General features: G+C 36.3%; 1 protein-coding gene across 1 annotated transcript; it reads left to right on the top strand.

The window, feature by feature from the left end:
- The first annotated feature begins 12,471 nt into the window (after nt 1-12,471).
- On the top strand, nt 12,472-14,572 carry LOC18590099 (LOB domain-containing protein 1-like). The gene is made up of 2 exons (XM_007015424.3): nt 12,472-12,857; nt 13,899-14,572. Exons 1-2 carry the CDS (start codon nt 12,555-12,557, stop codon nt 14,247-14,249), a joined length of 654 nt encoding a protein of 217 aa, XP_007015486.3. The 5' UTR covers nt 12,472-12,554; the 3' UTR covers nt 14,250-14,572.
- Nucleotides 14,573-17,664: the final 3,092 nt, after the last annotated feature.

The raw sequence follows: 17,664 nt of genomic DNA, 5'->3' as shown, positions 1-17,664 counted from the left end.
AAACAGAATCTTTTTCTTCTGTCTTACAAGAAGTGTTTTACCCGTATCATTTTCGGACATGGGCGACTTCACCAAAGCTTTATGTTTTTTTTTTTTTTTAATTATCAAGAATACTATTATTCAACAAAAAATGTTAAATTTATTATTCAAAATTCAATAAAAATTCCGACAAAACCTTGTCTTAAGAAGATTTTTTGGTTGGATTGGACTCCTTCTTCCATTATTTATTTCTATATAGTTGGTTAAAATTATATATCCTTTAGCCTGCTCTTACTTAAGCATAAATCTTGCATCCATTCTTGTGTATAAATGATAGACTAAAAATGTATTGAAAAATATAAAAGTAATGAAAGGAGGACCTTCTTCTTACCGTGTAGATGCCTAAACACGCATCTGCCTTTATGCGTTTGCGATCTAAACCTTTTACACCACGTGAAATAAAGACAGAAGACTTTTCAATTTCATACTGCCATGAGAGAGAAACATTTGAGAATTGAGAGGATGCTCCATTTGTCCAGAGAAAGCTTGTACTTTTCGCCATGACGGTATTGAATGGTAGTATACTTGTTATTTGTCATAGGGAAGTTCATAGTTGAGAAGTGAATTTGGAATAGTCTCCAACTGAATTTGGTTGCTTCAATTCATGGTTTGGCAAAGATTTTTGGACAAACATTGATGGGCCAAGGAGAGATTTGATATCTCCAAGACATCCGCCATGAAGTTTTGACATTTTGCAGTGGTATCCATAACCCCAGTTCTGTCACGTTGTATCAATGGAATCAACAAGATGAGTATAATATGATAATAAATTAGCAAATTTACTTCCACAAGTTACTACAGGTGCAACTTAACAGTTGTAGAATGGCTTTTTATTCTTTTTCTGTACGAGTCTCCTGTAAAGTGAGGAAAAAAAAACAGTACTCTTATTTGATTAATGCACTCATCATCCCCGTTCAAAGAACTGGGTTGTAATCGCTTTCCCCCAATCAAAATCCAAAGCAGAGAAAAGATTTCTGCCTTGGATCGGGGCCAATGAGATTGGTCATTTTTCTCTGTGTGATTTATCAGGCCTGCTTTTACTCTTGGGTTCTCTAGAAGTGGGATTCATCATTCATGTGTAAAATTAAGCAGGCGTGCAGGCCGTTAGTAAGGTGGCGATGGCGAGATTTTGGTTTGGCTTGCAAAAGGTACTGGAGTTTTGGCTTCGTATGAGCAAAAATGGCTGCTTATGAGGTATGACTTGTCAGCTGGGTATGCTTTGGAGAAAAATATTCTGAATGACATTAGGTTATGTGGTGACTAAGGTAACAACTTCTTTTAGTTCTTTATCTAAGTTGATTGTTTCTTTGTTTGGTTATTCCTTCGAGCAATTGTTTTCCCAACTAGTATATGATATCGACTCCGAACGCGCTCACTAACATTTTTCTCTGTGGTTCGTGCATTCTTTGTTCATAAACAAGCACACATTTGCAACATTATTCTGTGACCCTTTATTCGATGATTTAGTTGCCTTTTCCCAGTCTTGAAGTTCCTGATCATGCGTAAGAATAATGTTGTTGTTGTCCCCCTATTCCTATACATTTTATAACTATGTGCTAATACAATTCAAAAAAAAAAAAAACTATGTGCTACTAATTTATGTAGGCATGCTGCGTATGGCAAGTGTATAAGAGTAAGCTGTAAGCAGTTCAAAGTGGGAGAGGAGAGAAACAGGGAGAAAATTCAGGAACCATTACTTGAGTTTGATTTTTTATGTTAGTATAGGTTTCTGAAGATCATTATGACCATTGTGAATTTATGTTAACAGTACAAATCCCAGAATTTTATTTGTAGAAATTCCCTTGTTCTCGGAACAATGTTGAAAACACAAAATGAAATCCCTTGGTGAATCCATGGCTTTAGGCCATGCTTTTCATGAATCCTTCTAGAAAAATTCAGTGGCATATGGCCACTCTGGATAAGGTTGTGCACAGGTTAAGAAAATTGAGGAGGATGAGGTCTTGAAAGTGGGTTTTACTTTGGGTGGAGGACTTCACTTTATTGGTGAAAGAATTTAGTTTGGCTACTGCTGCTACCAGATAAATCTTTTCTCCTTCAGGTTTATGTTACCCTCCTCCTGTTTCTGCTTCTTTCCTGCAGGCATGTGAACCTGGTTTATCATGTCATATCTATAAACATGTTTTGGATTTTTCACTTCCAAGTGCTGACTAATTGGATTAATTCTCCCAAGTTGATATTCATGAGCAATCTTGAATACTTGTTCCGTAAAAGCTTGTTCCTTATATATGTGGCTACGTGTTTATATGACACAAAGGAGCATTAGTCATATGTGATGAAAATGATAATAGAAGGATGAACTTTTAGGACAACATATTATGTATGTTTTCCATTATTTTTAATTAGATTGAGCAGCAGGTTATTCCAATCGCCATATAGAATTGTCGTGCAGTCCTGCCTCTATGTCAAAACTGCTCTCTATGTGCCAAATCTGTAATCAGCCATTCTGATTTTTAGGATCTTGTTCTGATTGATCCTCTGCTATTCTTCACTTTGAGTTGTGCACTGTATGGTATTTAAAGCCAGTATAAGAGATCGCCTTCTGATTTGTAGTTTGATGCTAATGTGAGATATAGGTTACGCATCTGCCTGGAAATGGCATTGTTGCAAAGCATCATCTTCCTTTTGGCATATATTTGCTAATTTGTTGCCTCCAATATCCTTTTTAGCCTTCTTCCCTTCAGAAAGCCACTATGACAATTCTAATGAATTTAAATCTTAAAACTTGAATCTGTGGATTATGAATGATTTTCTTACAGTCGAAGTTGTTCTTCATGTTATTGATTGGTATGGCATCATTGTCTGGTTGGAGGTCAAACATCCATGAAGTTGGCTATCCCTATCCATCACCCTATTTAGATGCTGGACAAACCTTTATGTGCCAATAGGACTGTACATGGAGCCTTCTGGGGTACATTTCTGGGTCCCATAGTTGCAGCCGAAGTCAGAGAGTTCAATGCCTTCCTTAAGAAGTTAAGAATTGAGCAGCCAAAGAGAGTTTGTGGAAAAGAACGAAGATGGTGCTCTTGCCATTGCAATAGGCATAGGCTCCTCATGCATATTGATTAAAAGCTTGTGACACCGTGCTGTTGAGGTTTACCCAAAACAACCTCAATGGATTAAGAAGTATTTATCTGATGCAATTGAATTTTTGGAGATGTAGTTTCTGATATTGTGGTTCTCTCTCTCTCTCTGGGATAGGGGGTAAGTGATGTTAACACATTAGGCAGGCTGGGGTCCATTCTTGTGACTCCTATGCAACTCTTTATTGCTAAAAGCAAATCGTTGTGTTTCTCATACAGTGCCATTTGTGTCCATAGCAGTTGGGAGATTGGGAAAATATGCTGCCGCACTTGTTATGGCTGGTAAGTCACTAATCCCTGATCTAAGTTTCAGGAATCAGGTCATGACACGATATGTCAGTTAAGAAATCTGATCTTCCTTTTTGAGCAGTGCCAAGGCTATGATCTGTTTTTGGGTCCTAAAATGAACTGCTAAGGTCGTGGCATTGATTTTTGGATTTGCAATGGCACTTGCCAATGCTGAAACTTCTGCTAGGCAGAAGCTAAATCACTGTGTGACTTCCTATGTAACTATTCCTTGCTTAAAGCAAATCGTTGTGTTTCCCACACTGCATCATTTGTGTCCATAGCAGTTGGGAGATTGGCAAAATATGCTGCTGCACTTGTTATGGATGGTAAGTCACTGATCCTGATCTACTTTCAAAAAAAAAAAAGTCACTGATCCTGATCTAAGTTTCAGATAAGAGGCCATGATATGACATGTCAGTTAAGAAAGCTGATCTTCCTTTTTGGGTAATGCCAAGGCTGTGATCTGTTTTTGGGTCCTAAATGAGCTGCTAAGGTTCTTAGCATTGATTTTTGGATTTGCAGTGACACTCACCAATGCTCAAATTGCTGCTGGGCAGAAGCTATATCACTGTGTGACTTCCTATGTGGCTCTTTCTTGCTTAAGGCAAATCGTTGTGTTTCTCACATTGTACCATTTCTGTCCATAGCAGTTGGGAGATTGGCAAAACATGCTTCAGCACTTATTATGGCTGGTAAGTCATTGATCCCTGATCTAAGTTTCAGGAAAGAGGCCATGACACAACATGTCAGTTAAGAAGGCTGATCTTCCTTTTTGAGCAGTGCCAAGGCTCTGATGTGTTTTTGGATCCTAATATGAACTGCTAAGGTTGTGGCCATTATTTTTGGGTTTGCAATGGCTCTTGCCAATGCTCAAATTGCTGCTAGGCAGAAGTTATGTCACCAGCCAGCCATGTGTTACTTAGCTTAAATGCTTTGACAAATTTCCATCTTCAAAGTATTGCAAAGGCTTTCTAAGGGATAGGATTCTGGAAATTTTTTGACATCTGGGATTGGTCACTTTCTCAAGCTAAAAGGCATTCCAGTGGAATGAGCATTGGAGATTCATGAACAGTGGCTACTGTCAATTGACATGGTTGCTAGTGGGCAGATTGCGTTGATGATAACATCAAGTGCTGGTAATGCACTTGATCAGGTTGATTGCCAAAAATTAGAGTGAATGGTTGCTATGTGCCACTTCCTCTTGACCAGTGCAGAGGTAAGGAGCTCGAAGTCATACACCATTGACGTAGTTACTCTTCAAGACTTCTTTGATGATGAGTTAGAAGCAGGGGAGGGGGGTTGCCAAAGCTGGCTATGTGCCACTTCCTGTCCATGAATTGATAGGTATATCTGGTAAGCAACTTACATATTTCTCCTCCTTGATGTTTCTTGAACATATTTTTATTAGCCTTGCTGCAGAAAATTTTTTCTTCTTTCACTTTCTTGCTGTTTAATTGTTTCTTCTCATGTGTGAGCTGATGAGCTGATGTGACAATGTGTTGGAGAATGTAACATGGTCAAGCTCTAAGAAATTTAACAAACAATCAAATATGTGTTTGACATGATATATTGCAATTGTCAGGTGCTTGTACCATTTACACATGTTTTCATAAACAGCAAATTGCTTTGTTCAAGGCAATGGTATTGGAGTCCTCGCTGAGAAAATAACTTCTAATTCTTATTTGTGGATAAGAATGGCTTCTGATTTCATGTTTTATTGATCTGTTTCTTTTCTCCCCCATGTTCAGCCGTTTGTTTTTGAAGTTTGACAGACTTGCTGCCACCAAATAGATGGGAAATTTTAGCAATAGAGCTCAAATGTTTTCGAAGACCTTCTACCCATGCTGAAATTTTTATAAAAGAAATCCTTGCATGATTATTTCCTGAGGGAGTCTTTCCTTCACTATACATGAAGAATGTGCTTGCTTTTACCCCTACAAGTTTGACGAGAGTGCTTCATTGTTTCTTGTTCTAAATGACCATGTATCACAATTTAGATGTAGGATAATGCAGGATATATCTCTCGGGATTTTTTTGGAGGATAAATAAGTCCAAAATTCAGGCACAAAAGGGTGAAATATAGTTGCATCCCAGTCTTTTTGCTTAAAAATATTTAATAATTCTAAGCTATCATTTCTAGTTTCATTTCTCCTGTTTGGAGTTGTTTAAATGCAGAAATGCCTTGGTATATTGCAGGGAGGATTGGTTCTCAATGTTCAATTTGCAGGGAGCGATTCTATATTCTTTCCTCTATGTCTGCTTGTTGTGTGATTCAATGCTATGGCCTACAGAAGTAGTTGCGGAGTTAATATAATCGGGTGTGAAAAGTTTGAACTTTCCATGACAACCTAAACAAATGGCTAAGTGAAGACTTTTCTGACGTTAATACTCTTCGTTCCTGATGCATCGCTATCTTATTTCTATAGAAAGCGGTCAAGCCGAACCTAACTCAACCAGGGAATCAAGACTTTCTAGAGACTGGACATGACAATAATTGACCTTGGGCTGATGAACGGTTTATGATAAGCATCCATGAACATCATACTTATTTTGAAAAGAAAAATTTTGTTATTGATTGCATGCCCCCAGCAGCCTGAGCAAGGATCTAGAACAATGTTGAATTTTATGGAGTTTAATCTCGGCTGTGCTCCTCATCAACCCTGGCTTCACACCAAAATTAATTTTGGTTTAAATGTTAACGGAAGTTCATTTGTAGAGCTTGATCAACCTTTCCCGGGCTGAATATATCTTGGATTATGGGTCAAACCCATAGTCCAGGTCCTTGGTAAATTTTTACAGCTAAAAGCAGAAAAAGGTTTCATGCAAACAAGATTCAGGGATAACAGAGTAAATAATAAAACGTCATATTGAAGCTAACTCATGTCTAGTTATTATCCTATGATAGAAATCGCACCAGGCGGAAGGAATAAGCAAATCCACTTTTAGAGTAATTGGAAGTCATTTTCAGAATTTGAAGGCAGTTAAGGTCATAAGTAGGTTGATTTTTGTCCTCTGCTATGGGACATAATCTCTGACCTTCCTCTCAAAAAATTGGCCTTGGAAGGATAAGATTTCAAAAGTCTAAGCCCCACAATTTAATATAATGCCCGTCACATAGGGTTAGAATTCTCAACCATATGAGAGCAACCAGAAAAAGACACCTAATCTAAAGGTTGTGTGAACAGCGCACCAAACTAGTTTCCTTTCACGCTCGTGTTCCTACCCTCCAAATTCCATAAAACTGATTCCCCATTCAATGTTCACATCTACTCAATCGAGGCGTGTGTTTTACAATTACATATCCATGCCTCCCACATGAAACTCCTTCATGCGCTTCATATAAAAGTTCATGTTCGCATACTACTATGGGAGAAATCACCAAAACAAAGACTTGATGCATAAAGCTAGACCATTTCCCAAACCAAAAGTTTTAACTTATTAGTTACTGCATGATCTTGACTTGTTACTAGTCTATACTGGTGTAAGATGTTTTGCTTTTCTTTGGTGTGTGCAGCAGCCTTCTAATTCACAATAGTAAACCTATAGCAACTAGGTAGCTCCATCAATCCAGCAAGCCTCATCTGCTGCACTTGATTCTTCAATTGATTTTTATAGGATTTAGGAAACCTGCCCCTGATCTTTTAGACTGAAGGCATGAAAGATATTCAAGTTGTGTTCTTTATTCGCCAACATTTTCAAAGTTTAATTAGTGGAAGAACTGTTCCTACTTCTAGACCACCATTTGTTCTCTATCCACTTAGCCTTACAGTGTCCGACGAGTAATTCAAAGTATTGTTCCATTATTTTACAATGAACCAACCAATAATCTATGTTTAGTGTAAGACTTTAGACATGTCATGAGGCTAACGCCATGGACCGATCTGGCTTTCAGTCTTCAACTGATGTACTCATTGGCAGTCCTTAAGTCATAGAAATTGAAAAAACAAGGGCAAGAATTTTGAGGACCCTTGAGCGTTGAGAGGTTGCATTTAGCTGTAGTCAGTGTTGATTTCAGTGATTGCTAGCGGTCTGAGTGGGAAAACTGGTTGTAACCAAAGACCTGCTGCCCTAAAACCGTGTGGGCCTCCATTCGCTCCGTAAGCTGGATGGACAGCCTAATGCAAATTGAAGTCTATTCGGAGTTGAGATTAACGAAAGCTCTCCTGCAATCCTTGACAACTTTTCAGTAGTCATGTGGGAAGACTTATTACCATTAATTTCTTCTGAATATTCCTAAATTCTTCAGCTTTTTAGTTCAGCTTCCACTAGTTTTTGTTGGTCATCACGAGATCCATGCACATTTATTTGGTTCACAAAACTTAGGTTTGTCATCAATGTGAAAAGGGTTTGAAAGCTGCTGGTCAAGTCTAAAATAAAAGAATAATGTTGTGTCTTGGTCATGGTCTCAGTTGCAGTAATTACAGAAGGATTACTTTGCTTGAGAATCAGGGCACCCGTTCAGAGCCACGCGCATCCTGACCCTGACCGTTTGATCAAGGCTGCTGCTGGCCTGCTGCAGCAGCAGCATTGTTTGCAATTATTAATGGTGGAAAGCAGCCTTCTAATCATGCATGAACCCAAGGGATGCGATTAGAAAGTACCAATGCCGTATAACTTAAGAGCACTTGTTCGGAGAGGAAGATAATTATTATAGCAGCATGACCATTCTACTCTGATTACGACGTTTCTGCTTAGCAGCCACCGCTCAACTTCAAATGATATATATCTACGAAAGGCAACTGAAACTTGACTAATCCTCTGTTGCCTAGATCCTATTTTTGGCATATTTAACCGATTTTTATCAAGTTTTCTTGTTCAAAATGATTGAACTGATAGTGGAAAGGTCGTAAATTTTGGCCCAGTAACATTGTTTTTTTAAAAAAAAAAAAATTAAGGAAAGATTAATTAAGTGAATATATACTACCTCAAGTTTAGGTGTTCACTAAACTCAGATTCTTGGATTTTTGAAGAGAAAGAGGATTGCCACGAGAAACAAGTTGGGAAAGGGAGGAAGGTGTGGTTCGTGAGGGCATTCACCCTCCATTGTGCCAAAAAGTAAGAGGAAAAGATGGAAGCTATATGTCAAAAGTATCAAATTTTGTAATGAAAATAATAAATAAACGATCATTATAATAATTGAAATCCTTTATACCTATCTCAAGAATACATTCTAATATAATTAGAGTTTAAACTTTTTAATTAGAAGATTTCATATATATTTGAATTTTGGAAAAAAAAAATACGGGATGAGAAGAGTATTACTCTCTTTTTATAGCTAAATCCAACAACGTTTTACATGTATCATAGAAGACAATATTTGCCACCCGTCCAATTTATTTTGGAAGAGTCGGCAAAGGGAACAAAGGATAGGAGACAGGAGGTTGAAACTCATCAACTTCCTTGTATGGCGTTTTTCATTTGAGATTCAAATCATCTAGATGCTTCATTCAATGTCGTGAATATCTACATTTGAACACGAGACTATTGGTTTTTTAACAAAAAGAGTCAACTCTATTGATCTATGGCTCACAAAGGATCATCAAGTGTCACACGAAGTGAGTTTAGAGTATATGCCCAAGCTTTCAAATATGATGCAAATTCAGTAAACCAACAGCAAATTTATTATGAATTTATTGATCTACTTCTTTTGAAACATAGAAAGCCTACCTTTAAGGCTATGATCTATGTCTTTAAATTTTACCACATCATTGTTTCGCTTTAAATTACTATTGAAAGATGAAATGACATCAAAGAGAGCTCAGTGAATATCATGCACTATAAAGTCTTGACTGGACTGTTATCAGCATCTTTCTGTTCTAGGTGTTCGGGAGAAGAGAGAGAGAGGGAGGCCATCAATCAAAAAAAAGAGAATAATTTTTCGTATTTCTCGTTTAAATTTTTCAAAATTCATTTGTTTATTCAGAAATTTATAGTGCATAGAACTATTATTTAAACAAGCAACAAGGAATACATGAAAAGCTAAAGCTTTGTGGCGATGTCAATAAATGACTCAAATCAATCTAAGCACTACTTGATCAGCGACCAGGTCTCAAGTTTCTTGCATACTATGAGAGCTCTACATGACCATGAGCTCGACTGTTGCATGGTAGAAGTAAATTTCGGTTGCAACAGTCATTTCCCGTTGGAATTGACCATTGTCCAGGGAAGAGACAAGGGCTGCATACGAGTGTCTATTGTTAGGTGTAATGAGAATCCTAGAAACTGCACTTCTTCACTACTTGCACACAGGCGTAGGATTAATGCCGCCTTAACACGAGCCAAGATAGGTTTTATCACAGTTTTCTGTGTTAAATTCATCTATTAGTGCAACATAGCGGAAGAAAGAGTTACTTTTAGTTGCAAACATCTGTGTAATATGGTTTATGATTCACAATGTTTGAAGCTGAATTTTGTTTGCAATCTATCATATCAAATCCCTTATGTGATGGTTAAATCCCTTATGTCCCTAATATCATTTTAGGGATTATGGATTGATTCAAGAATTTTGTGAATTGATTTTAGGGTTTTCGAATCGATTTAGGGTTTGGTGAATCGATTTTAGGTTCATAAATTGATTTTAGGGTTTCTTGAATCAGTTTAAGATTTAGTAAACCAATTTTTGAGTTTGGTAAATTGGTTTTAGGGTTTGACGAATTAAGTTTAGATTTTCGAATTGATTTAGAGAACACAAACGACATATGATGAAATCGAGAAAAACAACAACAAACAAGACAACTTAAAACAGTAATAATAAAATAATGAAATGTTCTTTTAAAATGATCTAAAACAACAAAAATGAAAACACGAGCATAAACTCAAACCCAACCAAGTAGGTAGAGACAAGATGATCAGATCCCACAAAACAATGGTTAATTTAATGCAATTTTGCCTTTTGTTTATCAAAATATCTTTGTCGCATTTGGGCGGGATATGGATACAGAAGTGCTGTTTGTGTTTACACTTTACATTGCCTTGCTACTTATCAATTAGAACACTCTTTATTAAAAGAAATGTCTTAATTTGTTCCTCAAGAGTAAAACCAAAACCAAAGCTGGCTTGGGTGTATTTTCTTTAGTGGCCTTATGGTCCACACGCAAAAGACTCTTTTGAGACACTAGTGGGAGTGGAGGTGGAATTGCCAAGAATATTTGCGTAGTCTAACTACTTCTCCACCGCAAAGTTGAAAGCTTCTTTAACATTTTTTTTCTTCCCCTTTTTGCTTTCCATGAGGTGGAAATTTTTGGTCACTTAGGATTACAACTTAAATTATAAAGTAATCAATGATTTCGATTTTTCAATAACCATTAAAAGGGATTTCTTCCTTTTTTTTTTAAGTAAAAGGTTTAGAGATGTCACAATCCTTAATGGCAGCTTAATTAAGACTTTTTTTTTAATTGGAGAAAGGAGATTTGAATTCTACTCTTTAGACGAGAGATTATACACCAATTAATAAATTACATATTTAAAATACAATGACAGCTTAAGACTTGTTATCCAAAATTTTCTTTATTTCTATCTTCATGTGCACATCGAGCCAACCGGCTTTTACCAACTTTTGCTCCTTTTTTCTTCTAGCTGCCTTGTTGTTTTTTTTGGCTCACGTGCATTGAAGTATACTTATCAATGCAAGATCGTATTTAGTTGGCCCATATGTATTGGATTTACGTGAAATTTTGTGAGAATTAAGTTGTTTTTTCTTGTTAAAAAATGAAAAATCTAGTGTCGTTCTCATAAAGTGGGCAGGTCATTGGGTGGTTGTTAAGGGGTTAGAAAGATGGCATTGTCTGATGTAGGGGGCAGCAACCCCAATAACTGGCGCCAAAGGAAACCGGTCTCAACTGATTTAATCTAAAGACTTTAGCTACGTGGCCTTCTGGAATTTGGGACACCAAGAAGTAGTTATTTGTGGACCAGTTGAGTATAATTTGGCTTATTTATTTTTCTTCTTTCTTTTTTGATAAAAAAAATAATGTTAATCAAGCTCTAATAATACGTTTTAATGTCTTCTCACCTTTGAAACTTTTATATAAAAATTGAAAAGATAATGGCGTAAATATGAATTACATTTATGATTGAGAGAATTGGATACCCTAATTTTACGTTAATAACGTGTTGAAAGGGGTATTGGCATAAGAATTCAGCATATGGGTGATTACAAAGCATGACTTTTTTTTTTCTATCATATGGTTTGAAAATGAATGTATGATTTGAGTCCAAGAAAGTTGGAGACAGGGTTAGAAGAAACATTTTCTTTCTGGAACAACCATTACTCCTGAAGTTAGGCAGTGGGCATAGAATTTTACAAAGAAAAACGAAACGTTCATTGAGATCATAATAATTTTTGGTAAAGGGAGAATAGGAAAGAAAACATATTAGAAACTTCTCTCTTAAAGCAAAGTTAATGTGAAAGGAATGATATGGTAGACATTGCTAATGATATAAGCCAATTAAATTATTAACTTTTTTTTAGATATTTTATGTTATTGATTGTGCATTTTGGTAAGACCTCGTTTAATTAGCAAATGACTTCATAAATAAAACTAGAAAATCCATAACAACGGGAATTTTGAGAAGATCTTAATATGATAAAGTATCATAAAAAGTTTATTACAATAAACAAAAGATTTGGAATGGCATATGAGTAGCCGAAACTAACAAAATCAACTTTTTAGAAAAAAAAATTTATGCATATTGATAGGCTTAGTCCATTTGCCACGTTTAAAGTTTTCCTCGCATATTTATCAAAGGGGGATATTTCTTGTGAAGAAAAAAGGAAAAGTATTTAGGAGTAAAATAGACAAGGGAAGCTAGGGAGAAAGAGGTTTCAAACTAGAAGAGTTATTTTTTCACGCAATAAAGCCAAAAATATGTAAAATCATGAACCTAACGGAACTAAAGAAAAAACAAATTGGGTATGGTGAAAACACAGCACAGCAGCCAGCCAGCCACGCAACCTAAAAGATTTTGAGCTAATGATGTCATGTCTTATACTACATGACCTCACTGTTTTGCCTCATTTCTGGTATAAATATACCCTCCTCTATGCAAAAGCAAACCCCAACATTGAACCCCCTACCACCTCCTCCTCCTCATTTCTCTCCTTTGCACCTAAAAGCCTTAAAACTCATGTTTAAGATGGAATATACTGAAGCAACTCCTCCTCCTCCTCCGACAACTACTACTACTACATCTTCTCCTCAATCTCTTTCTCCGAATTCTTCGAATTCGTCGTCTTCTCCTCCTCCTCCTCCTCCTACTACTACTTCAACTCCACCGGTTGTTATTAGCCCTTGTGCCGCTTGCAAGATTTTAAGGAGAAGGTGTGCTGATAAATGTGTCTTGGCACCTTATTTTCCTCCTACTGAACCAGCCAAGTTTACCATTGCTCATCGCGTCTTTGGTGCTAGCAACATAATCAAGTTCTTGCAGGTAGTTTATTTGTTTGGGGTTCTTGATGATCTCCCCTGCAAATTGACATTCACTATTCCTTTTGTTACTTCTGGTACTAGGAGATTTCTCAGCGAGAGAATGGCTACTATAGCACTAGTGTGAAATGGTTTTAAAAGGGTTTTGCTTTAGTGCGTTGACAAATGTGACAAAAAGATACTCTAGTAATTAATGGAAAAAGTCATTTAGTGGTTCTTCTTTTTTGGGTGCATTTTAAACAACTTTGTTCCTCCTCTATTTTCGTTTAAGTATGGATTCATCAAAACTAAAACTTAAAAATATGTTGTAGAGAAGTAAGATTTGGTTCATACCATATGGTAAATCACTCTGTATTATTGCTTGTTGTCTGAGTCAGAAGTTCTAGTAGTGCTGGATTTGGAAAATCTATCCTCTCCAACCAAAACGGGGTTTAAGAGTCTTTATGGAGGGGCTAGTGGCGTAGGCTGCAGGCTAAGCTAAGAATATGACTAGTCTAAACATAATACGCAGCTCCACGTTTTCTATCTAATAAAATCTGAGTTTATTTGGAACAGCAAATTGAAAAGCGAGTTACATGGTTTGTTTACATAGGGACGGACACAGCATGTGGAAACGACCCTACTCTCTGCATAAAATGTTGACACTTCCTAATGCCTCTCTGACTCTTATCTTTTTTTTTCTTTTCTTTTGAAAGTTAACTCTCTTGACTATTTCAAGAAATATATACGTACTAACTTCTCCTACACATTGCATTTTCCATATATATGGAATGAGGAAATTGACTATACTCCATGAAAAATGTGCTGCTCACAGTTCCCAAATCAAATTTCCTGTAACCTGAGTGGAATTAGGTTCTCTTGACTAATAATATTTCACTTTTCCGGATAGTCATCAATAGACATAGTTAAGGCCCTATTCATTTGTTTACTTTTGGGTTTCGTTAACAGACTGATTTGATTAGTTGTTAAGGTATAGTTGTAGACTTCTCAATATAGTCAATAATTTAGATGCTAATTAAATGAGTGGTGGTTCTGGATTTTTCAGGAACTTCCAGAGTCTCAAAGGGCTGATGCGGTAAGCAGCATGGTTTATGAGGCTAGTGCAAGGATCCGAGACCCGGTTTATGGGTGTGCAGGGGCAATTTGCCAGCTGCAAAAGCAAGTCAATGAGCTCCAAGCACAGTTAGCCAAAGCTCAAGCTGAAGTAGTCAACATGCAGTTGCAGCAAGCTAACCTTGTGGCTTTACTTTGCGTGGAGATGGCACAGTCTCCTCAACCAAATTCCCAGCAATCCGTCGACACTTTCATCAGCAGCCCTCCAAGCTACCAGAGCAACCCAGGCTTCCTGGAAGACAATAACAACTTAGGGTCATTATGGGAGCCTCTTTGGACATGATTAATGCTTAGATCGCATAGCTGCTTTGAGAAAGGTCCCATGAAACTCTCCTAACTCTAAGCCAATGGCTCCAAAGAAGGAGAAGTTGAAGGACTACATTAGATTAATAAATTTAACTTAGCGATAGGTTATAATGTGAGCAAAAGATATATGGGGGAAGTGTAACGTAGGATCTAATCTCTTTGTTAAAGCTAGACGAAGTAGATAGGTCTTTTTCCTCCATGTAACTTGCCATGTTTGGAGAGAAAGAGAAATATGTACTCTATTTTCCTAAGTTTATAATTCCTGTGCTGATTATTGAAATTTTAACAACTTTTAGGTCACCTACTATGATTACTTAAAATTGATGTTTCAATTATTCCTTGTCAAACTAGCTTTTGACCATCTCTTTCCTTTGCTCTTCACTACGCTTGCCATCTATGAGCACTAATCTTCTTGCAATATTAAGGAACTAATTAAACAGCCGAGCTAGCAACTACTTGTTTATCGATTTTGCCAAGACACTCCCAAAACAACTCCTTGTTGATATCAATCCTTTATCAGTATTTTCAAAATCTTCATTAGATTATGTGAGATTCTTTCTACTATTTAAGATAATATTTTATGCGAAAGTAAAATGATTCTTTAATAAATTGATACAAGTTAAACTTACGTTAATTCATATTCACTTTTAAGAGTCTTATTTGTTTAGATCTATGGATATTCGAGATTAAATGTGCTTCTAAATCATTGGTGCATTTTTCTAATATCATCAAGGTCATGATATGGCCATTGGCAAGACTAATCCTTTTCTAAGACGATGAGCAAATTGATTAATATTTAATAGAGAACCATATAAAGTCATTTTCCATATCATGTGTCTTTTCCAATTCTATTATTTTCCTAAGTTTGACTAAGTTGGATGACAATTTAACCTTTCGAAAGGGAACAACATTGAAGAGTCCATCTCAGCTTCAGCACCACAATTTTGTTTAATTGGATTCTGCACCACCCACTCCTCTTCCAGCATCCCTTCACTGGATGCGTCATAACTTACATATGTAAGCTCTATATTGACAAGTCCTTTTCCCATCCACATGACGTGATGCTCTTCCATACATACATGTTTCATATCTATGATATTTTTAATTATTATATGTATTTTTTTAATTTATTTCGTTTAAAAGACAAATGATCGTGAGATGAAGGGAAATACAGTTTTCCTTTCTTTAAATCTTACAATGGAATAAAATAATACATGATAATCTCATTATATTCCGTAAACTACGTCACTTTCGTATTAAGATGGCAATTCAAAATTGCAAATTACAGTCTCAAGATCTATTTAATTGTAAAAAATATATCTAAAGGACAGATTAAAATTACCATTGAAGACTTTTTTTTGAAAAAGAATGAAAATTCTAGGAGTAGCAGGTTCACAAAAGTCAAATATTATTATAATAATTACATTTATATAGTATAATATTATTAACAAAGATGGAAACCTCTAGAATATGATGGATAGTGTGGTAATTACTACTAGCTAGGCTACATATGCTTTAGTCCACGATGCAGAAAAAATGAGTTCCTCAAGTTTTGGCATCTTCCCTAGTAATAAGGTTGTTATCTTGAGCTAAACAGAGCGGGTCCAGAAGATGTAAGTACTGGCAGTACATATTCTAAAACCGTACCGTATAAAAATGATTATCGATTAAAATAGGCGCGTTTTAATCATGATTAGATGTCTTTAATCTCCTTTTAACATTTGGTTCATGTAGAAAAATGGACCCTTTCAATTGGATTATGCAATCTCCTGTGTAAAAGAAGCAGCAGCACACGTGGTAATGTTGATCTTTGGATTAACTTTTGTTCAAAAAATTAATGATGGGTTGGGAGCTTTGTCCCCCCCGCCCCCCTTAAACGCGTTTTCGGAAGTATAATTCAAATCATGTGCTTACCACGTGAACTGATGCCGAGCAAGGGATACACCACATTTTTCATTTGTCGGTAACAAGGTTTTTTTTGAGAGAGAGGAAGAAGGCAGAAATTCTTCATCCTTTACCCAACATGCCATTATTTTCCATGCTTGCAAGGGGAAACATATCTTGTTTCTTTTGACTAAAAAGTGGGTTGTAGCTCTCTTCTCCTGTTCTTTTCTCTAACCCTTTTCTAAAATAAGATCGGAGGTTTTAGAAAAGTCAAAGCAAATCCAATGAAACCAACAGTTCCCCATGTACTACAAATATTATGACAATAGCTCTCCTTGGCATGACTAGTCATTTTGTCATTGTATGCCCATTTAATTTGCTACAAAGGTAAGGATGAATTCAAAGGGAATCAAAGGTGGCATGTTGGGGGATCTCTTGTACTTGTAGGACTAGATCTCGTTAGACCATTTTGAAAAAAAAGCATGTGCTTCCAATAGTCATTAGACTACTAGTTAGATATAATTCATTTGATAATCACGCTTATAATAAAATCCTACTTAAGTTAATCTAATTACACCTGAAATCTAACTCTGAGATCAACATTGTAATCAAGTTAGATCGAAAAATGCAAGACAGAAGCTGTGAGAGAAGTTGAAACATGGCTCCCACTCACCTCTCTAACCATCAAATTAATTGTGAGTGAAATTAAAAAGAGGTATAGTCTCTATAAAGATTAAGAATCAAATGCCCTTTATAAGAGTCAATCTAAATATTACTTTAATTACCCATATTTTTATGCACTTTCTAATTATAATAATCACGTGATGGATATTTCAGATTGGTTGGACACTTAGTCCCTCTAAAGGGGCACTTGACCATTGCATCAAAACCATGAGGTCCAAAAGTTGGGAACTCGTGGCCAAGAATGTGGATTTATACTCTGTTTTTTCTGTAAATAGCTAAAATCTTGTTGCTGTTGCTGGTAATGAGTCATTAGCTTTGTTCAATAGGATAAAGCCACATGCATGGTATATTACTATTATATACATGACATTGGATGGAGTCTTGGTTTTTCTCAGTTATTGGTGAACCGCCCAGCATGTAGCTAATAGCATTGCTATATAGGACGAAAAATTGGGTAGTTGTGGGCGTGTGAGCCCCTGCTTACCGGCTTCTCTAGGAATTCTAAAAGTGCACAGCGAAAGGGGCATTTGAAATTTTATGGGCAGTAAAGGTTCCATTCTATAGGTTGAAGGAACCTTTATGTCGAATTAACCTTTTGAAAGGCTACGACTCTCATTGCCAATATTTTTTGCTAATTTCCATGAGCTATTTAGAGAATTATTTTTTGTGGATAAGAGTTCTATTATTTCACTTCAAACTTTACATTGAAAGAAAATATAAGGGGCGGAATGCCTTCTTTAGTATATGAAACCCTCGAATTCAAGCTATTGTTGTCATTTACAAACTTTCTGCCTTCTTAAATGATTAATTAACGACAATTTAGA

This window comes from Theobroma cacao, chromosome 9 (genome assembly GCF_053813885.1).
Source record: "Theobroma cacao isolate CCN51 chromosome 9, ASM5381388v1, whole genome shotgun sequence".
In the NCBI taxonomy this organism is placed as follows: Eukaryota; Viridiplantae; Streptophyta; class Magnoliopsida; order Malvales; family Malvaceae; genus Theobroma; species Theobroma cacao.
Note: the sequence above shows the minus strand (reverse complement) of the source record. Positions and strands in the feature narration are given on the sequence as shown.

Excerpts from the sequence above, each read along its gene's own strand:
- LOC18590099 (XM_007015424.3), top strand. The coding sequence starts at position 12,555 with ATGTTTAAGATGGAATATACTGAAGCAACTCCTCCTCCTCCTCCGACA. Across the intron at positions 12,858-13,898 it reads ACATAATCAAGTTCTTGCAG|GAACTTCCAGAGTCTCAAAG; the intron begins GTAGTTTATTTG and ends TGGATTTTTCAG.